This window comes from Notamacropus eugenii, chromosome 2 (assembly GCF_028372415.1).
Source record: "Notamacropus eugenii isolate mMacEug1 chromosome 2, mMacEug1.pri_v2, whole genome shotgun sequence".
In the NCBI taxonomy this organism is placed as follows: domain Eukaryota; kingdom Metazoa; phylum Chordata; class Mammalia; order Diprotodontia; family Macropodidae; genus Notamacropus; species Notamacropus eugenii.
The window spans coordinates 254,627,243-254,654,179 of NC_092873.1; the positions used below are offsets into that span (position 1 = coordinate 254,627,243).

The 26,937-nt window shown below is 37.3% G+C and overlaps 1 protein-coding gene across 1 annotated transcript in view; it reads right to left on the reverse strand.

The window, feature by feature from the left end:
• Positions 1-26,937, reverse strand: part of AGPAT4 (1-acylglycerol-3-phosphate O-acyltransferase 4) — a 183,777-nt gene that overhangs the window by 41,719 nt on the left and 115,121 nt on the right. The window contains exon 3 of the mRNA XM_072637708.1: positions 14,891-15,060. Within this exon, the coding sequence (XP_072493809.1) occupies positions 14,891-15,060 (170 nt within the window). The remainder of the gene's footprint in view (positions 1-14,890; positions 15,061-26,937) is intronic.

Consider the following 26,937-nt stretch of genomic DNA (forward strand, 5'->3'; position numbering starts at 1 on the left):
CTCAATGGGTAGGGAAAGCCCCAAGAGAGAGGGAAAGCATTGGGAACCCAAAACAAAAAAAAGAAAAAGAAATCTATCAGCCAATTGGGGAAAAAAAGAAAACGAAAACACTGGGTTAGGAAGTAGAAGCATTTTAAGTCTTAGGGAAGAAATTATCTGATTATTTGGATCCAAATTATTTGGATGGAAACACTGGCCATGCTTAACAATAAAAAAACAGAAAATCTACACATGGTAATTGAGTAGGCTAGATGAGAACAACACATATTTATTAAAAGCCTCCTATGTCCAGCTTAATCTATATTGGGACCAGTGCTCAGGTTATTATCTTGGAGAGGTTATTATATAACAGGACAGAAAATGTCTAGTATTAAAAGGGTAAACTTCTAAATTTCAAAGGCTGAAGTATGAAAGCAGGTTAGGCAGAAAAGAATGTAATAGAACTTCAGAGATGGGCTTTGAGGCATTTCTATTCAGAGGTCCCCAAAGGGAATTTTCATTAAGCTGATATCTGGGTTTTCTTAAGACAAGAACTTTGTAATGATCAACATTGTCATCCTCGAATCATAGCATTAAGGGAGAATGGCCCTTGGAGGTCACCTAATCCAACCCTCTCATAGAGGATAACAATTTGTCCAAAGTTGTATAAATAGTAAAGCATCAGAAGCAGGATTTGAATCCTGTTGATTGCAGAACTAAGGTTATCTCCAATGTACCACACTGCCTCCCAAAGTCACCAAGAACAAAAACCCAGTTTATTTCTTCCTAATGCAATCCTAATTATACACAGAAAAGGATCTCATTCTTCTATACTATTTCGTTGTTCAGTTGTTTTTTAGTTGCGTCCGACTCTGTGTAACTCCATTTGGGGTTTTCTTGGCACAGATACTGGAGTGGTTTGCCATTTCCTTCTCCCACTCATTTTACACATGAGGAAGCTGAGGTAAACAGGATTAATGATTTGTCCAGGGTCATGCAGCTAGTAAAATGTCTGAGGTCAGATTTGAACTTATGCAGATGAGTCTTCCTGTTTCCAGGTCTGGCAAGAGCCTTTACTAACCATGAGAGCCTGAGATACATCTACAAGGATTCTGCTGCAAGACAAACCCTGCACAACAGAATCAATCCTATGTCCTTGTTCTTTTAGAAGTCCATGTTTATAGTGAAGACAGTGTGTCATGGTATTCCTGCAATGATACTTAAATGTAACATAAAGCAGTACTGAAATGTAAGTTTTTTCAAGATAAAACCCCTTTTCGGTACTTGTACAAAGTAGGGAGATTAATAACATAATGATGAAAATGTTAATACCTGTATACAGTGCTTTACTCTTCTGTATATTTACATATATATATGCATATAAATATGTATAGACACATATGCAATATGATTATGTGTACAATTGATGCACATGTCTGTACATAGGCATATATGTATAGATACACATGCATATATTATATATAAAAATCTAATCCTGGTAAATCCTATAAGTATTACAATCTTTTTTTTCTTCAAGAGATGAAGAAACTGGAACTCATCAAGGTAAAATGATAAGCTGTAAGTCACACAAACCTGAAAGGAGCAAGTAGTTCTAGGTCTTCTACTCACAAAGCCAAGTGTGTTGCTTTCCACATCACCACCATAATTCTTTCTCTAAGATGAGGCTGGTATGTGAATTAACAGCAACAAATCAAAAGCCACTTCATTTGTACTAACTAGGATGATACACATTTGACCTAATTCAATTGTTTTTGTCATGGAGTCCCTATCTTCTGTCTTCTCCCAGCTCTGCTGCCAGAAAGAAAATATCATAAATCATTAAGCTTCTGGAAACATCTCAAGGGATTACCAAGCAAAATGAACACTATTCCACAATTAGTCATTTCCACAAGGGACATGATCAAAACAAACAGCATGAAATACAGCTCTCTAAGAACTCCATGTTTCCAGACTCCCATACTAAGGCAAAGGTCAAACCACACCATCTGCCAAAGTCAAGCACAGATCTCCGTCCTCATGACCCTCACTCAGAAATACTCCAACATCATTTAATAATAAGTGCCTTCCTCTTCCCTTCTGACTCTGCCTGTTTGACTTGTGTATGAACCCAGGACTGGGAGGGTGGGGGTGAAAAGGACTGAGGCTATCATGCCCAAAAGAGTATTCATCCAGGCAGTGCTAAACAAGGCAGACCACCCAAGGATGCTGGAACAGAGGACACCATCTTCAGCTTGACACCCTGCTGTTCACCCTTTGTACTAGCCCCTTAGGTGACTTATCTTAGCAAAACACCTCCTCAGCTTCCTCTCCGCCATTCTAGGATACACTTACCTCTAACCAACATTAGCTTTGGACCCCAAAAAATTCAGGAAGCCATTCTAACCCTCTACAATTTCCCCAATTCAGCCTATAGCTATCAGAAATTCCATCTTTTAGTATTTAAGTCTTCTGGACAAAGGACTTCTAATGCAAAAACCTGGGGTATAAACATCCAAATAAAGCAGTGTGTATGTATGTATGTATGTGTGTGTATTTGTATGTATATACATATGTGTACACACACACATATATCCCTTTGAGAAAGCGGGGAGTGATGACTTGTGATTTAATTAGTATAGATATCTGTACTAGAAATGTCTTCTACCAATGCAGATCAGCACTGGCTATAAAACATACAGTTTTAGAAAGTTGTCTTGGGCATTAAGAGTTTAAATCAATTGACTGAAAACTGATAAATATTTATTTAATGCCTAATATGTGCCAGGCACTGTGTTAAGTGCTGGGAATATAGTTTTATTGTTGATATCTCATGGAGTCATTAGTTCCCACTCCCCCAATTCTAATTTTTAAAGGAATTATTTTCTTCAGTGAACTGTTATACCTCTTTTTCCATTTGGTCAGTTCTCATTTCTAAGAAGTTCTCTTCTTCAGAGAACTTTTCTGCCTCTTTTTCCATTAGGCCAATTATTTTTTTAGGGTATCATTTTTTTCAGAATTTTTTGTACCTCTTTTAATAAGCTATTAATTCTCATTTTATAACTTTTTTGCATCACCCTCATTTCTTTTCCTAATTTTTACTCTCCTACTCTCATCTGTTTCTTTAACTCTTTCAGGAATTCTTGCTGGTTTGGGATCCAATCAGCATTTTTCTTTGAGGTTTTGCTTGTAGCTGCTTTCACAAAGTTGAAATCTTCAGAGTTTGTGTCTTGGTCTTCCCTGTCATCACAGTAGCTTTGTAAGGTCAAGTTCTTTTTCTTGTTGTTGCTGTTTGCTCATTTTCCCAACCTATTTCTTAACTTTGAACTTTATGTTAAAGTTCGGCTCCATTCACCTGGTGAGGTGGGGGGACACTATATGAAGCTTCAGGATTTTTCATGCTAATGTTTTCAGAGATACTTTTTGAGGTTTTGCAAGTTTTTGGTGCTTCCAATGTGATCTGGGAAAAGGTGTGGTCACTGCTCTCCTGGTGTGATCTGATCTTTACCCAGGAAGGACCTCTGCTACCCTGCAGCCACAAGTGCTACCACTCTTCTTTGCTGTAGAATTGTGACTAGTACCCTTGCTCTGTAACTAGGTTCTTTGTTCCCATGTGACTGACCACATGTATTCCATTCTGCCCTGGAACTGCAATCCAGAACATCTCTTATTTGAGACCTCTCAAAATGCTGCTTCTGCTGCTGCTATCACAGTCACCTCCAAGACCTACCATTGGTGACCCTGCCATGCATGATCCACATTCCTCCCCCCCAGTGTCACAGACTTCTCCTACTTACTTTCTAAGTTGTTTTAGGCTGGAACAATGGCTTGCTCTGACCTTTGATTGGCTCTGCTGCTCCAAAATTTGATTTGAGGCATTTATTTTAAAGTTCTTTGCACAGGGAATGTTGAGAGAGTTTATCTGGGTTCCAGACTAGACTCTGCAATATTTTCTCCACATCTGAGGCAGAATTTTGAATTCAGGTCTTCTTGACTAAGTCCAGCACTCTTAGTCACTATGCAGTAACACATCCTATGAATACTTTAGTTGAAATTTGGCAACAAGTATTTACAGTACTTTTAAGGTTTAAGTATTTTTTCTAACTGTCTGAAAGGTTATGTTGCATGTTCTTCTGATGGAAATTTCCAGTAAAAAACTAATGAAGACCATGAACAATTTGAGCTGAGCATCTATTTCAACATCTGAGCAAATCTCCAAGGTCTAGTGTTTTTATAACCCTATGGGGGCCTTTTAAATGGAATTTGAGTCAAATAAACTTTTAAGAGTAGTTATTTTGATTCAGCTCAATAATCCAAAAATCACTGAGGTAAGACTTTTAAAACTAAAGACATTTATCAGATCCCAATAAAATATTGCATTCCGTAAGATAATTTGGTCAAATAAAGCACATGCTTTTCAGCTATCCCAGTCAAGACAATGTCTCTTACTTAATCTAACAATGAAGTCCCTTCACAATCTGGCTCTAATAATCTATCTTTCCAGATTTATCTGCCACAACATCCCTCCATATATATTCTACTCCAACAAAAATAGACTTTTACTTATGACTTAAAAACAATTTGGCCATTTATTTAACCTTTCACACCACCAAAAATTCCCTCTACTCTTCCTCCTACCCCATTTCAGCCTAAAGAGAGACCATTCTTCAAGATATGCCTCAGATGCCACTTTTGTAAAGATTTATCACAGAGTGCCTTGTTATATAAACCTATTTATACATACAATCTCTCTTCCTAGATTTTAAGTTCCTTGGTGAAGATTTCTTTGTAGCATAATACTTTGCACATTCTAAGTATTATTACCTGTCAAGTGAATGACTAGATGGATACTTCTAAGTAACCCTTCATATGCCTTCTATTACAATTCTTAAAAATAAGCTTTGTTTTCAGATCAGGACAACATGGAGTTTTTCTTCATGCACACTGAAAAACATATTTTTGTTGAAAATGTCATAAAATGTAGTTCCCTCCATGGAAAAATGAAGATGGTTTTCCTGCCATAAGAATGTCACCAAAAAAACATCATTTAAGTGATGGGTGTGTTTATGGACTATGTGTCACTGAATTAATTCAATATTTTATCAAATGGAAAAAAAGAACTATCTATGACTTTGTGATGTCAACAAGTATGTTTAAAATCACATAGAAAATGTCCTCAATCAACCAAGGTATTTGTCAGTCAAATTATAAACCCTTCTGTGAGTGAGGAGGGCTAGGTAGCATCTAACTATCTAGATTTATTTTACTATCTAGATGATAGCAAATTTATTTTATTTTATTTTTAAATTTTTTATTTACTCTTTTTATTTTACTATCTATATCTATTTTACTAAGGAAAAAACCCTAAAATTTCAAGAAGTCAGAACTCAGTGCCCAACACTCAAATGTACCCATAAAACATATTTTTGAGAGACAGAGAGAGAAGTGGAGGGACTGAGAGAATGTGAGAAAGGGAGAAGAAATGAGAGAGAGGGAGACCAGGGAAAAGAAGAAAAGGAGAGAGAGAGGGGGAAGGGGAGAGAAAGAAAGACAGGAGTTGGGGGTAGAAGTAGTGAAAAGAGCATTGGATATGGAGTCAATAGACCTTGGTTTAAGTTATAGCTTTTAGTGTGACTTTAGGTAAGTCAATTAACCAAACTGGGTATTCATTTCCCAAATGATAAAACAGGGAAGATTAAATGACATGTGAGGTCTCTTCCTGTGTTAAAATGCTGATGTGTACATAATACCAAACTTCTGTGTATTTTATTTTCCAGAGACCCAAATTAAATAAATATATTAGATGCCATAAATAACACCTATTATTCAGTGCGACATAGTATATATTGTGCAATGAATCATCTAAGGAGAAAGAGAAAATCCAAGAAGAAAATTAATTTTATAGCATCACAAAAATGGGGAAGGTAATTTGGAACAGTCTTAATTTTTTGTAATCAAAGGCATATTCTGCATTTATTAAGAGTCCATTACATGCCAGGCACAGTTCTAACTGCTAGGGATACAAAGAAAAACAAAACAATCTGTCTTGCTCACACTCACGGTCCAACGGGAGAGACAAGAGACAAACAACTAAGTGCAAACAAGCACAAGCAGGATAAAAATGAGGGGTAATCAGCAGAGGGAAGGAGCTAGCATTAAGGAAAATCAGAAAAATCTTTCCTGTTGAAGGTGGGATTTTAGCTAGGATTTGAAAGTCAGGAGGAGCAGATGGAAGAGAGGATTGCAGGCATAGAATTCTACTGCAGGAGGCAGTGGGGGACAGTAGAAAGGGCACTAGCTCTGGAATTACTGGATCTGTGTTCAAATTCTGCCATTCTGATGCTTACCACTTGCGTGACTTTGTGCAAGTAATTTAACCTTTCTGGGTCTCAGTTTCTTCCTCTATAAAATGAGGAGGTTGACCTAGATTGCCTCTAAAGTACTTTCTGGTTCTCAATCTATGACTCTATGCTCTACCCAATGCAGTAGAAGTCTTCTTTTAGTTTTTAAAATAGTTTTTGGACACCAACACCATGTCCAGGCTGTCCACATCTTATTCCCCTTGTTGTAGGACCAGGTCACCTCCTTTTCCAATCACATATGTCCTTGATGAAATTTTTTTGCTTACACAAGTTATCTACTAAATGATGAATATGCAATGACGTTGTTTTCTACTACTTTTCAGGGTCACAAAAATAAACCCACCACTTTGGAATACTGCCAGATAAATTATCTGATATTTGATACTGTAATCGAAACACAACTCTTCTTTGCATCAAACAATTACTGGGCAAAAATGCTTCCTCCTACATCTAGAAGTTCCCTCGGGAGAAAAAAAAGCTTAGTGGTTTCCATCTTGACTGGTTCATTTTCCAATAAAGGCTTCAACTGTTCTCCCTTTTATTTTTTCAGGTTGTATGATGTTTCAGATTGAGGCTTGCTCCATATAAGCCAGTCACTTAATTATAACTGGCAAAGTATCAACCAGGGCAACTGGGTGGTGCAGTGGATAGAGTGCCAGATTTAGTGTAAGGAAGACTCCTCTTCCTGAATTCAAATCTGTCCTCAGACGTTTACTAGCTGTGTGATCCTGGGAAAGTCACTTAATGCCTCAATTCCTCATCTGTAAATGAGCTAGATATGGTAATGGCAATACTACTCCAGTATCTTTACCAAGAAAATTCCAAATAGGGTCAGGAACAGATATGCATGACTGAAAAACAACTCAACAATAACAAAAATATCAGATATTTGAATACTCTTCCTTTACTGCACAAAGAGGAAAATGATTCACCCAGTTGCCGAAGGCTATTTGAAAAAGACAGCTGTGACTTAGGAAACTTTTTAAAAAAAATTAAACCAGGAAATAGCACTTCTACAAGAAATCTCGAAGTATGTGAGAATACTATTGAGCAGTGGTTCCCACACTTCTATGTCACTTTCAAAGACTGAAGATCCCTGAGCAATGTGATGATCAACTATGATTCCAGAGCACCAATAGAAAAGCATCCTACCATCCTCCTCAAAAAGAAGAGATGGGCTAAAGAGGTAGATGACATGTATTTTTTGGATGAAAAATATAGGCATTTCTTTTGTTCCGTTTGTTTTGATACATATTTGTTACATGGATTTTGTTTGTTGTTGTTTTTTTTTTCCAATGGGAGGGGGCTTATTGGGAGGGGAAATAGTAATGCTTGGTAATTGGGGAAAAAGATAAAATATAAATTAAGAAAAAAGAATAATATTGACTAGTAGTTCCCAAACTTTCATCATGTGGTTATGACAAGAAATCACCCAAAAAGACTATATTCAATTTATTAAGAAATAATTCTTAGCAGAATTGATAGGACAAGTGCTACTTTTCATGAAACACCAATTCAATATAACTCAATAAATATTTATTAAAAGTCTTATTGTGTATTAGGAACAAGTAGAGATACAAAATTTATGTCGCCTTGGACCTGACTTTAAGAAAAGTCTTTCTGTGACTTAATCAGTGTGGCTATATACTCTGCCTTCACAGATTAGTAGACAGCCTTTTTGAATTGTTATAACAACAACAAAAAAATCACCATCTGATGGCAAACTTTCTGATAATAAGCATCAGTGAACTGAACAAGGCTGTACTTGGATGACAAGCCCACAGTCTGTCACTAGGTCTGTTTTCTAAGCCTTTCTAGTGTGATAGGACCTGACAAAGGTTCACAGAAATGCATCATCCAAGTTAGACAGACTTTGTACCATACATAGTGCTATAATAATAACAGTAAGTTATTATCTAGCCCAGGAGTAGCGAACTTGCAGCCTCAAGGTCACATGTGTGACCTAGGTCCTCAAGTGTGGCTCTTTAATTGAATCCAAACTGTCCTTTAATAAAAGGATTTGTTCTGTAAGACTTGGACTCAGTCAAAAAGTCCCACCCAATGACCTAGAAGGCCACATATGGCCTCAAGACCGCACCACTGACCTAGATTTGCTTGAAGACTTCCAGTGTTGAGTAGCCCGCTTACCTTCTGGGGTAGCCTATAACATTTTAGGAAAGCTCTAATTTGTTTCAAAATATTTCTTTATATTCTAACATAAATCTGCCTCACTACAACTTTTACCCATTGATCCTCAGGGGACAAGAACAAGTTTAAGTCTTACTCTATACAATAAGCCTTTAAGTACTTAAAGACTTATTATATCCTCAAGTCTCCTCTTCCCTAAGCTCAAAAGCCCTGGCCCATCTAACTAATCCTTTGGTATAATTGCTATTTTACTCATCATTCCAGTCACTTTTCTCTATATTCTATAAGGTGCTCTTATGTGGGGGGGTCTGTGAATTTTTTCTGATTACATTGATGGTGAACCCAAGATGGCAGATTAGGGGCAGTCAGACAAGCTCTCCCAACCTTCCCCTCCAAAAAACTTTAAAATAATGACTCAAATAAAATTTTGGAGCAGCAGAGACAATAAAAAGTTGTAGTGAAGAATTTTTCCAAGCTAAGAAAACTTAAGAGGTCAGCAGAAGACATCTATAACACCAGGGTGAAGGTCTGTTCAGAGCCCACACATTGCTACAGAAACAGCGATTGAAGAAGCAGCAGCTTATGGAGCTCTTGGCCTAGAGATAGAAGCGGGGGAGGTGGGATGTGAGATAATTGGTCACAAAGAGATTATAGGAGACTCTGCACTGGCTACAGTTGGCACTGAGTGGATATTGGTGATGTGCAGTTCTGGGTCACAGTTCTAGGGTGGAGAGGAGTTTTGGGGGTCAGTTACAAGGGGGTAAGAGCCATGGTCACAGTTCCAAAGCAAAGACTCATGAATGCTAGCTACTCTGTGCAGCTGCAGGAAACCAAGGTTCCTTCCTGGGTACCACAATACACACCAGGAGAACTATGACCACACCTCTCCCAGGATCATACCATGTCAGAAGCACCAAAAACTTTCAGATCCCCCAAATTAGCTCCAAAAACAACTTTATGAAAAAGACTGCAGCTTAGCACATTGACTCCCCATCTTAAGGTGAGCAGAGCCCAAATTTAACAGAAAGTTCAAAGTCAAGAAACATGTTGGGAAAGTAAGCAACCAACAACAACAGCAAAAAGAACTTGACCAAAAAAGGCTACTATGGTGGCAGGGAAGACCAAGACACAAACACCAAAGAATTCAACGATGTCAAAAACAGCTATAAGCAAAGCCTCAAAGAAAAATGTTCTTTGGACCCAAGGCCAGCAATAATTCCTGAAAGAGATAAAGAAAGAGATGAGATTAGGAGAGGGAAAAGAATGAGAGTGATACAAGAAAATTATGAGACGAAAATTAACACCATGGTAAAAGAAGCACAAAAATTCTGAAGGAAATAATACCTTAAAAACCAGAATTGGCCTAATGGTAAAAAAGGTACAAAAATTCACTGATGAAAAGAACTCCTTAGAAATAACAATTGGCCAAATAGAAAAGGAGATATAAAAACTTACTGAAGAAAGGAACTCCTCAAAAACAAGAACTGGACAAACAGAAAAAAAAGAGGTAGAAAAACTCACTAAAGAAAATAATCCTTAATAATTAGAATTGGGCAAGTGGAAACTAAAGACTCCATGAGACATCAACAATAAAACTAAATGAAAAAAAATGAAAAAATATAAGAAAATGTGAAATGTCTCCTGGAAAAGCAACTGACTTGAAAAATAGATCTGGGAGAGATAATTTAAGAATTACCTGAAAGCCATGATCAAAAACAGCCTGGACATTATATTTCAAGAAATTATCAAGAAAAACTGTCCCAATATCTTAGATCCAGAGAGCAAAATAGAAATTGAAAGAATTTCTGATTACCTGCTGAAAAAGACCCCAAAGTGAAAACCAAGAATTATGAAAGCCAAATTTTAGAGTTTCCAGGTCAAGGAGAAAAAATTTCAAGCAGCTAGAAACAATTAAAATATCATGAAGCCACATCCAGGATCATACAACACTTAGGTGTTTCCACCTTAAAGCAGTAGAGGGTTTGGAATATGATATTCCAGAACACAAAGGAGCTGAGATCATGACCAAGAATCACCTACCCAGCAAAACTGAGTGTAAACTTTCAAGGGATGAAATAGATATTTAATGAAATAGAGGACTTTTAAGCATTCTTAATGAAAAGACCAGAGTTGAATAGGAAATGTAACATTCAAACAGAAGAATCAAAAGAAGCATACAAAGGCAAACATGAAAGAGAAATCATAAGAGACTCAATAAAATTAAACAGTTTACATTCCTACAAGGGAAGATGGCACATGAAACTAAGAACTTAATCATTTTTAGTGAAGTTAGAAGGAGTTTACATAACCAAAGGGCATGGGTATAAGTTGATTATATTACAATAGTCTCTAAAATAGAATGAAGGGAGAAAAAATAGGTATGCACTGGGAGAAGGAGTTAAAGAGAAGTAAAATAGGGAAAATTTTCTCTCATAAAAGAGGCACAGAAGAAAGAGCTTTTGTATTGGAGGGGAAAATGGACGGGAGGAAGGGACAGGCCATGTCTGAACCTCACCCCCGTTAGAGTTGGTTAAAAGAAGGAGATATAGATAGATAAATGGATGGATGGATGTACATATATGTGTGATATATGTACATATATAATGTATGCACATACACATAGTTGTGTACAGAACTTACTCATAGAGAAGGAGAAGGGGATAAGTGAAAGGTGCACATGATAAAGAAGAGGGCAAATAAAAACAGGCAATGGTAAAAAAAAAGTAAACTTTTAAGGCAGGACAGTATAAAAAGAGAGATAGGAAGAAACCAAAGAAAATGGGATATACTGTTAATAATAATAATTGTGAATGTGAATATAATGAATTTATTCATAAAATGGAAGCAGATAGCAGAATAGATTAGAAACCAGAATCCAACAATATGTTGTTTACAAGAGACACACTTGAAACAGAAAGATATACAAAGAGTTAAAAGAAAGGACTGCTACAGAATCTATTATGCTCCAGCAATCATGATCTCAGACAAAGCAAAAGCAAAATGAGACTTAATTTAAAGAGATAATCAAGGAAACTAAATTTTACTAAAAGTTACCACAGAAAATGAATAGTAAAAGCAAAGGATTTTTACAGCAACTTTCTCTGATAGGTACCCCATTTCTCAAATATGTAATGGATGTAGTACTGAGTCAAATTTATAAATAAAACTAGGAGCAATCCCCAAATCAATAAATGACCAAAGGATATGAACAATCAGTTTTTAGAAGAAGAAATCAAAGCTATCTATTGTCATTTGAAAAAATGCTCTAAATCACTATAGATTAGAGAAAGGCAAATTAAAACATCTCTGAGGTATCATTTCACAGGTACCAGAAATGACAAATTCTGGAGGGATGACAGGAAAACTGGTATACTAATGAACTTTTGGTACAGTTGTAAACTGGTCCAGCCATTCTGGAAAACAATTTGGAACTATGCCCAAAGGACTATAAAACTCTGCATACCCTTTAATCCAGCAATACCACTAATAGGTCTGTACCCCGAAAAGAACAAAGAAAAAAGGAAATGGATCTGTATGTACAAAAATATTCATAATAGCTCTTTTTTGGAGGCAACTAATTGGAAGTGAAAGAGATGCTCATCAACTGGGAAATGGCTGATCAAGTTGTAGCATATGATTCTGATGGAGTATTATTGTGCTGTGGGAAATGACAAAGGATGTGGTTTCAGAAAAATATGACAAGATCTGTAGGAACGGATGCAAAGTAAAGTGAGAAGAATCAGATCACTGTGCACAGTGACAGCAGTACTATAATGATGATCAATTGTGAAAGATTTGGCTACTGTGATCAACACAATAATTCAAGACAATTTCAGGGGCCTCATGATGAAAAAATGCTATCCATCTCCAGAGAGGGAACTGACGAACTCTCAGTACAACCTGAAATATGGTTTTCTTGTTTTCTTTATATTTTTTTGCTTTATTTTTTGAAATATGACTAATGTGGAGATGTGCTGTATATGATTTTACATGTATAGTTGACATCAGATTGTGTGCTTTCTCAGTGGGTTGGGAGAGGGGTATGGAACAAAGGGACAAGATTTGAAACTCAAAATTTAAAAAGAAAATTTTAAATTTAAAAAGAAGAGAATGTTAAAAATAATAATTTTTTAAAAAGTCTTGATAACTGTATGTCAATATAATTGGCTTCCTTTGTAATCCTATATATTCTATTTAATTTATTTAAAACCATTATTCTGAGAGGGAGCCCACAGGCTTCATTCACTAAGGGTCCTTGACACAAAGAATGTGAAGAACCAGCACAGTTCAGATATATTCCAGTTTCTCATTATCCTTTCTGAAACATAATGGTCTGAGCCAAAAACCAACACTAGGAGTCCAACCAAGCCAGAGTACAGTGGGACAAGACTGTCACAACCCTTGTTCTGGAGGCCGTGCCTCTATTTCTGTAGCCAAAGATTATTCTAGTTTTCCTGGCCACCCTTCACCCTGGTGACTCATGTTAATGTTTTGCAGCCCACCAAAACCTCAAGTCTTTTTTCACAGAAACTGTTGTCTACTCATGACAGTATTCCTTGTTATAGCATTCTACCTGGAGAGCCTTTGAAAAGCTAGGGGTTCCTTCATGCATCAGCAAGGCATTGGAGTGAGACTGAATTCATTAAATGCCCCTAGTTATTTAAATAAGACACTAAGATATTCACGGGCAGCTCGTTTACCACAAGTCAGTTACTGCTGTTAGGCATGATTTCACCCAGCTACATGGCAATTACTGAGAAAGAATTTTCCCATGTGTGTCTATATTTGAAAAAAAAAAGAAAAAAGGAAGATCACTTTGAAAGCCATTAACAGAAATATTTTACACATCACAGAATGAAGTTGTTATTTCTTATAATTTTCTGTGTTAGTGGATCTCTGCCTTTTGGGGGGTATTTTTGGGTCTCTTTTTGCCTGCATTTAACTCAGTTTTTATATCAATATTTCTCTATGTTTCTCTTTAGACTCTGTTACCTTCTTTATGACTTGCCCCTCCCTTGTACACCTCCCCCACCCAACTCTCCAGTTCTATTCCTTCCTTTCTCACTTAAGAAGTTGGAATATGGAACTGGAAATAATGTTTATGTTTGCTATGCTAAAAATACAAACAAAACCAAAGAATATCCTATGAAGTCAAAATTTGTAATAAATAGTACTGGTGTGGAAATTTCCTTAATTAATATAGATCATGACCAGTCTATAACCAATCTAACAAGTTGCCTGAGGCCTTGAAGGGAAAGTAACTTGCCAGTAATCACTCATGATAAAAGGTGAGATTTGAACCTGGAATGACAAGTTCTGACTTCTGTCTACTATGTCACACAGCTTCAGAGAAGCAACTAAATATTTTTATAGATGTGGTCATCAATTGATGTTTTTTCTTTGAACCAATGATAGGAAAAATGCTCTCGTTATTATCATATTATAAACCACCTGAGCTCCTTGAAAGCAGGGATGGCTTTACTTTTCTATTTGTATCTCCCAGCACTTAGAATAGGGCTTTGTACACAGGAAGCATATAAGAAATATTTTTTTCATTCATTCATTCATTCATTCATTCACTCACTCAAAGTAAAGAGCATACCAAGTGCATGGCCCTCAGAAAACACACTGAAGACCCAGTGCTCAAGCAAGCCCAAGTTACACCTAAGTAGGCTGAATGCTACAAGTTTTATTGAATTGGTCGATGTGGTCATTTCAATGTGAAGGGAAACTTTCATGATATGAAAATAATTTTACCTCAGGCTCAAAAGAGAAATAAACTCAAGAAATAAACTCAAGTTTTGGAAGTTCTGATTCACTTTGGACTGAATGGGAGAGGCAGGAATGAATCACACTTCTCAGTTTCATTTTGAGGTTGTCTTGTGGAGACATTACTTGACCCAATGACTGACCATCCAAATGAGAAAGGAAACAAAGGAGACAGAGATATCACTTCACAGCAACTCAACCTATGAGAAAAATAATTAAAACTTTTTTTCTTCAAGACAAAGGTGGGATATTACATTTTCTTGGCCACAGAGGTTTTACATTTTATTGCAAGCAAGGTAGCTAATATTTCCTTCTCTCACTTAGGGACTCATTCAGGTATTTTTCATAAGAATTTAAAAAGGATATTACCATGTAGATATTGATAGGTTCAATCTGCCCCTCCTATCTGACCCACTACAAGTGGCCTAACCTCCCTCCTACTTCTATAAAAATGCTTTTCTCCAAGTGCCCAAGTACCAGTGGGGGTTACTACATAAGCTTGTTAAGAATATTTCATCAGGTAGATCCATTATAGTCACTTTCAGAAATTCTCAACAAATTGGAGAGAAAAATCAAGTTACATTAATGAACAAGAGCAAATTATCTCATTTGCCCTAAGATAAAGTGTGACTCACCCCTAAGACCCCAAATCGTTCACAAAAGTTCCAACCACAGAGAAAGTCGATTTCAAAGTTGTGGTTAAGGATTACGATGGCATTTTCCTTCCCGTACTTGCCATAATCCTTGGGTTCCGTGTACAGCGTGCACTGAGTACCTGACCACCATTCCAGCAGCATCACCAACTCTGGAACAAACCACAACAAATAAAGACATTTAGTGAATCTCTGGTAACTAAAAGTCACTTACACTTTGGGGCAGAACTGGAAGCTTGCTTTGCAATTTCACTTTAAGGGAAAACTATCCACTTTGGCTCAAGTAGGTCCAAGTTGTATTTTGAAACATTCAAGTACAAAGGTCAGCCATAAAATGGTTTCATAGAAGCAGAAAGAGAAGAGAACCTATGCAATAATCTCCAGGGAGGGTAGGTGGGAGTCTTTGAGACATAACCTTTCATTCTCTAAGCACCTGGGGGAGAGGCAATAAATCAGAACTCTGGACTTCACCAATAGTATGTGGCTTCTTGTTTATTGTGCTCTAAAAGAACAAGGTGAGATGATGCATGATACTTTTTACATCCTGGGAAATGACTCATTGGGATGCTTGCAAACTCCATCAAACACTACTAAATACTCTATTTTTCTTTGCCACTTAGAACACTTGAGAGTACCAGGACTAACACAATGGAAGTAGAGTCAGGAGCCATAAACATTTTTATGAGATTCAAAGAAGAAGCATAAAGAGAGAGCAAAGGTGTGGGTAAGATGACTTAGAAACAGAATACAGGAGTTCCTTCCCTAAAGTATTACTCGGATATCTCCTTATGCTGAGGAAGAGATATTGCATTCTCACAGACTATGACAGGAGACTTCTAGATGGACTAAATGAATGCCCCCCTAAATCTGGAGTTCCTTAGTCCATGATTGATAAGCAAGTTTTAATAGTTGAGGATCACTAGAAGCTCATAAAGACCTTCTGTTAAGGCTTATGACATACACTGGCATAAAGGCAAACTATACCAGGGAAATCACAAAACTTCGGGAGGCCGCAGGACAATAGGAAGTGATGTATTTATCACAATGTACCTGTCTAAGTAGAAGAGTAATTAGTTAGAGTTTTGTTGTGCTAACAATGATCCAGAGGCCCTTGCAGAGTTTCAAAAACAGTCATAGAACTTCTGGCTACATCTTTAAAAGAAACCCTCAGGTTAATTGCTGCTTTCTACATGGAGCTTTTCCTGATTGATCTGATGTACAGCTGCTTGGGGGATTCTACATCTCAAGACAGAAGGACATTAGAGACCATCTATTCAACACCCTCATTTATATATGAGGAAACTGAAGGCCAAAGAGGTATAATAAATGTCCACATGCACACAAGTAGTAAGTATCAGAAGAATGCCTCAAAACTACTGTTCCGTCCCCTGATAGAGTGTAAGTTCCTTGAGGGCAAGGATTGTTTCATTTTTCTTTATATAACCTACAACTAGCTAGTATAACGGCCAATAGGGGGTTATGACTGTGAATCAGCCCACCAACATTTTTGACCACCTGTTCAATGCCTGATAAATATTTATTTATTGAAATCGATTCTAAGTCAGAAACCTACAGAGAAGATTTACTTACAAGTGGATAATTCAACAATGATGACTTTAAAAATTCTACAACATCTATGAAGATTATTTCATTATTAAAAGGCAGAAAGGAATATAGAATCCATACCTCCACTGCTTTCAAAGAGAAGCGTCTATGATCCCTAGTTTATGAAGCACACTTTTATAGGGGGACAGAGTCAAGAAATTTGCAGAAGACATTGCCAACACTTCTGACTGCTCCTCACGTTTCAATAATTCAAGAAGCTGCTCCGTGACAAAATTTCTGTAGGTGCTTGGTGCTTTTTTCAGAAAGATATATTAGATAGGTAGAAATATAGATGGACAGATATGGATAGATTAGTAAATAGATAGTAGATAACTGACAAACGTCAGATGATAGATGGATAGAGTTAGATAGATGGCCAGCTAGGCCACACAGTGTACAGGCCTGGAGTCAAGAGGACCTGAGTTCAAATATGACCTCAGATACTTTCTAGCTATGAGACACTGTGCATATAACATTGTTTGCCTCAGTTTCTTCATCTGTAAAATGAGCTGAAGAAGGAAATGGAAAATCACTCCAGTGTCTGTCCGAAGAAAACCCTAAATGGAGTCACAAAGTCAGACATGAATAAAAAACAACTGAACAACAACAAAACAAGGTAGGTACATAGATAACTGATAAATATCAAATGATAAAGGGACAGAGATAGATAACTGATAGATGTCAGATGATACATAACTAGATAGACATAGAACAGTAGGTAGATAAATGTCAAATGACATGGATTCGTGATAGATATTAGATACTGGATGGATCCATAGATAAATAAATAATTGATAGATTTCAGATGCATAAAGATCAATAAATAGGTAAATGTCAGATAATGGATGAATTCATGATAAATGTCAGGTGATAGATGGACAAACAGAAGGCCAGATAGATAGATACTACAGAACCTGAAGGATACAGCACTGGCAGCTGTTGAAAAGATTCCGTCACAAACACTGTCAGAAAAGAGGATGATTAAGAGTTGACTACAGACACTAAATTACTATCCAGTGTTCCTGGATTTAATACATGATTACTGTCGCTATCTCCAAAGGAGTTACATACCCTAAAGTAAAGACCATGAGTTAATTATACACGTTTGGCATGCAGCAGGAATGAAGGTCGCACAGACAACAATGACATTATTTGGGTGCAGTCAGTTCCTATTATGCTCCCAACCTAAAGAAAAAAGGCACACTGCACTTCCCATTAACAAGCACTTATTAAGCACCTAGTTTAGGCCAAGTAATGAGATACAAAGATACTAGAGATACAAAGTAAAAACCACAATATTCTGGTATTCAAGGAGGAGGGTGGATTAAATAAAGAAATATATATATAAAACGGATATAATGTAACCAGGGGGGAAGGCACTAGCAAAAGTATAATGCAGATGGTAGCTCTTGAGTTGAGTCTTGAAGAAAACCAGATTTCAGGTGGCAACAAAGAATTAAAAAGGGTTTTTCTAGAAGGTTTTTGTTTTGTGACTAGAAGAGACAGAACGGATCTGGACTGGGGCTATCCATTGACTGCCCAAGTATCCCAGATGAGAGCTAAAACATGGGACGATCTTTGATAATCAGCTGCTGGAATAACAGAGGGACTGCAATTTGGTGTCTAATTAAAGTTTTCCTCACTCTTATCACTAGAAGGAAGAAGAGATGCTTGCGATGAATGTAGTATCTGAATACTGTAGCTACACATATGTGAGGTAATTCAAAACATCAAGAGTCTCTAGCTCTTCTCAGCAGTACAATGATCTAAGACAGTTTCACAAAAGACTCATGATGGAAAATGCTATCCACATCCAGAGAAAGAACTTTGGAATCTGAATGCAGATTGAAGTAGACTATTTTCTCCTTTTTGTTGTTTTTTCTTTCTCCTGTTTTTTCCCTTTTATTTTGATTTTTCTTTCACAACATGAATAATATGGAAATATGTTTAAGATGACTGTACATGTATAGCCTAAATAAGATTGCATGCCATCTTGGGGAGGGAGGGGGAAATTTCGGAACTCAAAATCTTATAAATGTGGATGTTGAAAATTAAAAATCAATTACTTAAAAAAAAGAACATTGTCTATAGAATATAGATATAATACAATAGAATATAGATCGAATTTCTCCCTAGAGAGAAAAGACTATTTATTCTAAAGTTTGGGAATCCACTGGCAAATTACATACACAGGGATCCCTTGCCTACCCCAACTATTTAATATTTGTCAATGGTGACGAATTCTAAGTTTATGAGAATCTTAACCTCAATGCATCCATTAAGTTTCAATACTTTTTCAAAAAATACCATGGCAAATTTCCATACAAACAAAAAAAATCTCAGCTCTTGGCCCTCCTATTGCAAACAATGCTCAGGACAGCAAAGTTCTAGGGACTCCAAAGAATATGGTGAGTCACTTCAGGTATACTGTACCTTATTAATAACAACATGATTTTGCTCAAGCAGGAGAACTTTGTTGAATTTATTATACTTTTAAAAAAAGAAATCTGTATGGAAGAACCCAGTTTCCTAAACATTCCTTTTTTTATGTTCTGGTTTGTATAGGAAAATGCTGGTGCTTCTTTTGATGTTTGTGAAGGTAAGAATAAAAACATTAAATTAATAAAATTAAACTATAACAAATACTTCTACGGAATTATGATTACTATGATATGTTTCCCTCCGTTAGTACAGATGGTAGTAACCATTCTACGCTTTAGCAGATTAGTCTTAACAAGTGGCTATAATTGAAAAAAATTCATCACCCCTTCCTGAACTCAGCTAGGTTAGTCCTAAGAAGATATATAGAATGAGTCAATGAGCCAACACTCAAAGGCACCGTCAATGGACAAGCTTTACAGAGAGTCCTAGGACAGATTTCTAGAACTTACTATTACCTCCACAAGATGGCAAAGAATCAGTCCAAGATTTAAAAGTCAAGCAACTGTTTCCAAAAAAGCTGTAAACTAAAACCAGAACATATATTTGCTTTGTTACCTTCATCATTTATCTTAGTGAACCAATGCACACAAATGTTTATTTACGTTCCTCTCTGTGCATGTCCTTCACTTTAGGTACACATGTTTATGTTCTTAGCACCAGACCCGCTCCAGGTCATCCTTTAGGAAAGTAAGGCCCTAAATGAAAGTAGGTGATGGGAAAATATCCATAGCAGGAATGGACGAAGATTTGTTTTGTTTTGTTTTTAATTTCTAACACATTCTGATCTTTCAACAACTGATATCATTCTACTTAAGAGTTTTTAGTGACACTCTCAACTTAGCATTAATTTCTTCTTCTCTGCCATGTCCAACTCACTTCTCTCCCAAAACTACTCTATTTTTTTCTCACCTATCTTTATTTTTAAGTCCAATGTGTATTACTTCCCAGTCTTAATTAAGTACAATCTTGATTGATTCCAGCTATGAGGTTCCTTACACCGAGGCTATGTCTACACACATATTCCCAAGGTACCTTGGAGAATGTCACATACCCCACAGACTTATTGGATGACGTTACTGATGGATGTGCTAAGATACGTGTGATCTCATCTGTGAAGCATTTTTTATCAGAGGAGATCCTTGTGGAGAAATATCAATACACTGCTTTGTAAACAGCTACATATACTTGCTCACAAACAATAATAATGAGTCACTACTCGGTGGCATTGCCCCTTTGGCCTATTTTTCTGAACTGTTATAATGAAGTGTCTAAGCCTGAGCTTTCTTTTATCAGGTGATTTCAAGTAGGAACTCTGGCAAAAGGCCTTGTGTTTTGTATTTAGAGTATCTGGCTGTTGTGAAGGCTGTTTGGAAGGGGGAAACCTGTCATTTGGATTAGATACCATTCCATACTACCTAGCTTAGGTCCTGTGCATTTAATTACATGGCTCAACAAATGCTCACAGTGTGCAAACTGTCCCTTTTCTCAGGCAAAGGGCTGGTACTCAACGTGCACTGGAGACACCTAGAAGTTAATTGAGGCGCATAAATGTTTCCACCAAAATTAATACAGATTTCAACACCTTCTCCACCCACTCACACAAGCTGCAGAATATATGATGAAAAGCTGCTTGCTGAATTCTGAATAGCCTTGCTATTTTCCTGGCCTGTGCTTACCTAAGAACCTCTGGCCCACCCTGAAACAATAATCCCAGGAAGGGGGGCTGGTGTAAGAGAGACAAGTACAAAGGACTCAGGTTTTTTTGCTTGTTTTTTGGGGTTTTTTGTTTTTTTGTTTTTTTTTTTTCAAATTTCATTTCACTTCCATCTTATAGTGGTTACCCAGCTGAACCAGAGTAACTGGTTCCCTGAGGAGTGATACTGGAAGCTACAGGCAGTTGCCAGGGGCAACTAGGGACTTCTGAGAAGCAGGGGCCTCTACTATCACTCAAAACAACCACCATATTTCAGCAGCTTTTGATTGCAAATCAATCCAGTGACAAGTATTTATTGGGCACCTACACAAACAGTGTGTTATGCTTCCTACGCTAGGAAATCAGGGGTGGGAGACAAAAGGAGAAGAATGATGTAGGGTCTCCTCTCTCTAAGGGGGGGGAAGGGAGGGAGGTTGACATGACAAATACAGGGGAAGAGGTTACAAAAAAATAAAACACAGGAAAACAACCCTCAGAATTTTCAGATTTCAAAACATTATACAAATTCAAAACAAATTGCTTGTAATTAAAAACAATTCATTCAAAAACAAAGAACAGCTACATTCAAAATAAATAATAGCTATCATTTGAAAAGCACTTTAAGGTCTACAAAGCATTTAAAGTATATTATTTCATTTGATTCTCACAACAACCCTGTGAGGTTCGAACTATAATTATCCCCATTTTACAGATAAGAAAACTAAGACTAAAAAAATTAAATTCAGAGCTAAAATTCAGTCTTCTAAGAAGCCTTCCCCAATGCCCCTTGATGCTAGGGTTTTTGTTCTGCTGATGAACTTCAATTTAGCCTATATACACACATACATACATACATACATACATACATACATACATATATATATATACATAGTTTCTACATAGCGGTCTACATTTGTCTCCCCAGTTAAAGCATTAGATTCTTCTCTCTTACCTTTCTTTGTTCTCCCACTTCTTAGCACAATATCTGGTATACTGTTATTGATCAGTCATTTCAATTGTGTCCTATTCTTTGTGACCCCTTTTGGGGTTGCCATCTCCCTCCTAGTGCACTCCCCTCCTCAAATTTTGTGATTGTTGTTATGTCCTGTCTGACTCTTCATGACCCCATTTGGGATTTTGTTGGCAAAGATACTGAAGTGGTTTGCCATTTCCTTCTCCAACTTATTTTGGAAATGAGGAAATTGAGGTAAACAAGGTTAAGTGACTTGCCCACGGTCAAACAGCTAGTATCTGAGGCCACATCAGAACTCAGATCTTTCTAACAGATCTTCCATGCACTGTACAACCTAGCTACCTGCCTGGTGCATAGTAGTCATTTAATAAATACTTGTTGAGGACTTTCTAGAGTTCTCCTCCCAAGCCCAGCCAAATACCTGTTAAAAAAATGGCTCAAATTCTGGAGCTGCAGAATACACAGAACAACAGAGTGAAGTCAACCTCCAGCCCAAGACCACCTGGAAGGTGGTCTGGAAATGTCTATTGTAACACGCTGGGGGAAGGGCGCAGTCCAGTGTGGGTTGCACAGGCACAGAGATGACCTGAGCAGGCCGTGGGGAGACTCAATCTCTCGCACCTGTGGTGGTTTCCAGACTTCATGACCTCAAAATGCTGAGGATGAATTGGAAGATCAGTGGAAAAAGCCTATGGGACCAGTGTGGGAGAGTGGAGTGGTCCTGCCCCAGGGCAGCAAAGAGGGAAGGGGGCAGAGGAACCCTAGGCAGTCACAGCAGCAGCAGGGGCAGCTTCAGAAACTGTTTCTGGAGCTCTAGGCCCACAGATTGTTGGGGAATTGAGCAGCTGACAGTATACCCCTCCATCCCTACTGGAAGCAGAGAATTGCCTTGACTAAGAGCTCAAAAGTCAAGTAAATGGCTGGGGAAATGAGCAAAAACCAGAAAAAAAATCAGACTGTAGAATCTTACTTTGGTGACAAGGAAGAACAAAACATGCAAACAGAAGAAAACAAAGTCAAAGCCCCTCCATCCAAAACCTCCAAGAAAAATATGAATTGGTCTCAGGCCACGGAAAAGTTCAAAATGGATTTTGAAAATCAAGTAAGAGAAGTAGAGCAAAAATTGAGAAGAGAAATGAGAGTGATGCAAGAAAATCATGAAAAATGAGTCAACAGATTGGTAGAGCCAAAAAAGAGCCAAAAAAATGCTGAAGAAAATAACACTTTAAAAAACAGACTAACCCAAATGGCAAAAGAGATCCAAAAAGCCAACGAGGAGAAGAATGCCCTAAAAAGCAGAACTGTCCAGATGGAAAAGGAGGTCCAAAAACTCACTGAAGAAAATAATTCCTTAAAGATTAGAATGGAGCAGATGGAAGCTAATGACTTTGTCACAAATCCAGAAATTATAAAACAAAACCAAAGGAACAAAAAAATAGCAGACAATGTGAAATATCTCATTGGAAAAACAACTGACCTGGAAAATAGATCTAAGAGAGATAATTTAAAAAATTATAGGACTACCTGAAAGCTATTATCAAAAAAGGAGGCCAGATATCATCTGTCATGAAATTATTGAGGAAAACTGCCCTGATATTCTAAAAGCAAAGGTTAAATAAATATTGAAAGAATCTACCAACCACCTCCTAAAAGAGATCCCTAAAGTAAAATTCCTAGGAATATTGTAGCCAAATTCCAGAGTTCCCAGGTCAAGAAGAAAGCATTGCAAGCAGCCAGAAAGGAACAATCTGAGTATCATGGAAATACAATCAGGATAACACAAGACCTAGCATTTCCACATTAAGGAATCCAAGGACTTGAAATATAATATTCCAGAAGTCAAAGGAACTAGGATTAAAACCAAGAATCACCTACCCAGCAAAACTGAGTATAATACTTCAAGGGGAAACATTGTCTTTCAATGAAATAGAGGACTTTCTAGCATTCTTGATGAAAAGACCAGAGCTGAATAGAAAATTTGACTTTCAAACACAAGAATCAAGAAAAGCATATAAAGGTAAATGGGAAAGAGAAATCATAAGGGACTCACTAAAGTTGAACTGTTTACATTCCCACATGGAAAGATCATATTTGTAACTCTTGAGATGTTCCTCAGTGTTTGGGTATTTGGAGGGATTATATACATATAGACAGAGGGCACAGGGTAAGTTGAATAGGAAGGGATGATATCTATAAAATAAAATTAAGGGGTGAGAGAGGAATATGTTGAGAGGAGAAATGAAGAAATGGAAAGGGGCAAATTATCTCTCATAAAAGAGGCAAGAAAAAGCTTTTTCCATGGAGGGGAGAAGGGGGGAGATGAGAGGGAAAAAGTGAAGGTTACTCTCATCACATTTGCCTTAAGGAGGGAAAAACATGCACAATTAATTTGGTATGAAAATCTATCTTACACTATAGGATAGTAGGGGAGAAGGAGATAATGGGGTGTGGAGGGATGATAGAAGGGAGGGCAAATGGGAGGAGGGAGTAATTAGAAGTAAACACTTTTAGGGAGAGACAAGGTCAAAAGAGAGAATAGAATAAATGGGGAACAGGAAAGGATGGAAGGAAATATAGTTAGTCTTTCACAACATGACTTTTATGGAAGTCTTTTGCATAACTACATATATATAACCTATATTGAATTGCTTGCCTTCTCAGTGCAGATGGGCAGGGAGCATGGGAGAGAAGTTGGAACTCAAAGTTTAAAAAATGAATGTCAAAAATTATTTTTACATGCAATTGGGAAATAAGAAATACAGGTAATGGGGTATAGAAATCTATCTTGCCCCACAAGAAAATAGAGGAGATGGGGATAAGAGAAGGGAGGGGTGTGATAGAAGAGAGGGCAGAGTGGGGGAAGGGGTAATCAGAATGCATGGTGTCTTGGGGTGGGGGGAGGGAAGAGATGGGGAGAAAATTTGGAACTCAAAATCTTGTGGAAATGAATGTTGAAAACTAAAGGTAAATAAACAAATTTAAATGAAAAATAATAAATGCTTGTTGACTTGGGAAGTCACATGATTTTCCTAGTTTTACATAGCTAGTAATTTGTCTGAGGCAGCATTTGAACTCAGATCTTCCTAACTTCAAGCTCCAAACTATCCAGTTGCCTCTAAAACTATCCTGTTTTTAACAAAACAAAATAAAAAACCCACTCTGTCCATGAAGATTCCCTGCCTATCTTAATTCAGCTTCCCAAGTCTTATACATTTCAGTCTTCATGGAAAATTCTCAAATTATTATTAGACTAGACTGCCATTCTAGATAACTATGGAAATTTTTCTCTGTCATCTAAAAGCCTTGCATGTTTTATTTTTAAAGTCATTTTATTCAAGTTTAGACTTAAGTGCCAAGAGCTGCTCAAATATGGGGTGGGGGGACCTCAAATGGATTTCAGTTGAGCACAACACCTAGGAGAGAATGGGGAAATCTGCCTACAAACACCCACGCATACATATTCTCTGCAATGAAATTCATTAACCTCAATGGTGAAGGAAAAAAAAATCAGCCCTGTTGAGCTTGATGCTCTATAATGATGCTGGTTTCATCTCCGTACTATGTTTCTCATCATTATTATATTGTACTTTCCCCTCACCCCGCAACACAGTGATTTGAAATGATGAATAAGCTAGCAGACTTACATCACCATGGTTTCTCTTTTCCAACCAGTATTTTAATTACAGGATAGGCTACAGAATCAATCCTTTTATGGAGAGAAGGTATATTCTTCCCCCAGACTGACGGACTTGCATACTGATCTCCCCTCTCCCCTACTTATCCCATTATGGATTCTGCTACTGCCCAAAATCCCATGTCATACACATCATACATTAAATCTACCACTATGGATTACTTTTGTAAAACACTCTCTGACGTTATTAATCTCTCTAGCTTCATTTTGTTCCATGCATGTCTGGCTTTTGCAATATCTATCTCAATAAACTCCTGAATTAACTCGAGTCAATTACAAATGTAGGTCTGAGTCTCCAAAATCTCTCATGGTCAAAATTCTTGGGAGAAAGGAAATAATAGCAAGTTACAAATCTCAGAATCTTACAATTCTAGAATCTTTGAATGGGAGGGCCTAGAAAGATCACCTATTTGTATCCCTCATTTAAACCAACCCTTTCTTCCTTCCTATTCTAGGGCACAGAAAAGGAGGCTTCTTTTTTCTTTGCTAACTTCTTTGACTGTACCAAGGACCACCTAATCACCAAATCCAGTGTTTATTTGTCTATGTTTGTTTCTTTGTGGAGACTGCATCTCCCTAGATGAACTCCCCTCAGGCAGCCTAGTGGCCACTGCTGCTGGGGGATTCACCACCTTAGTACTAGACTCAGTGCAAAATCTAATTTGCTTAGCTCACTGTAGCTTAAAAATCCTAAACTAAAGATATTTTCTACCTTTAGCCTTTTAAGTAAGAGGGATTACAGCATGTGCCACCATACCTAGCTAGTGATAATTTTTCAATTTTCATCATTCTTGGTTTCTATGCACCATTTGCTGTTGACTACTGCCCTCATTTCACATGGTCTCTTCTTCCCTTTCTCAGACCTTTCTTCTCTCAAGATTCTCTCCTTCAACAATCTAATTCCATCAGTGTTATTCAAACCTTCAATTATCCCCTTTTTTCTAATTTTTTCCGTCCATTACATCTAAATTTTTTTTTTACATTCTTTTTTTAAATTGAGTTCCAAATTCTCTCCCTCTCCTCTCCCTGAAAAGGCAAGCAATTTGATATAGGTGATACATGTACAGTCATGCAAAATCTATTTCCATATTAGCCATGCTACAAAAGAAAACATAGACAAAAAAGATAAGAAACATAGGAAGTATGCTTCAATCTGCATTCAGATTCCATCAGCTCTTTCTCTGGAGGTAGATAATGTCTTTCATCATGAATCTTTTGGAATTGTCTTAGATCACTGTATTGCTGAGAATAGCTAAGTCATTCACAGCTGATGATTTTACAATATTGCTGTTACTGTGTACAGTGTTCTCCTGGTTCTGCTCATTTCATCTTGCATCAGTTCATATAAGTCTTCCCAGATTTTTCTGAAACATGCTGCTCAATTCTACTATCCCTTCTTTACTTACCAACGACTCCCAATACTGCCTCTTCAGGCTTAGCCTCACTTCTCAACTTAAATCTTTATCTTTAAATGCATATGGAACCTCTCTACCTGGATGCCCCACCAATGCCTGTCTCCACAGGTCCAAAACTGAACTATCTACTTAGCTCTAAACTTGATACTCCTCCAGTACTTAGCAGCAGCACCAATTCATATGCTCTCCCATTTTCGAGACCCTGTG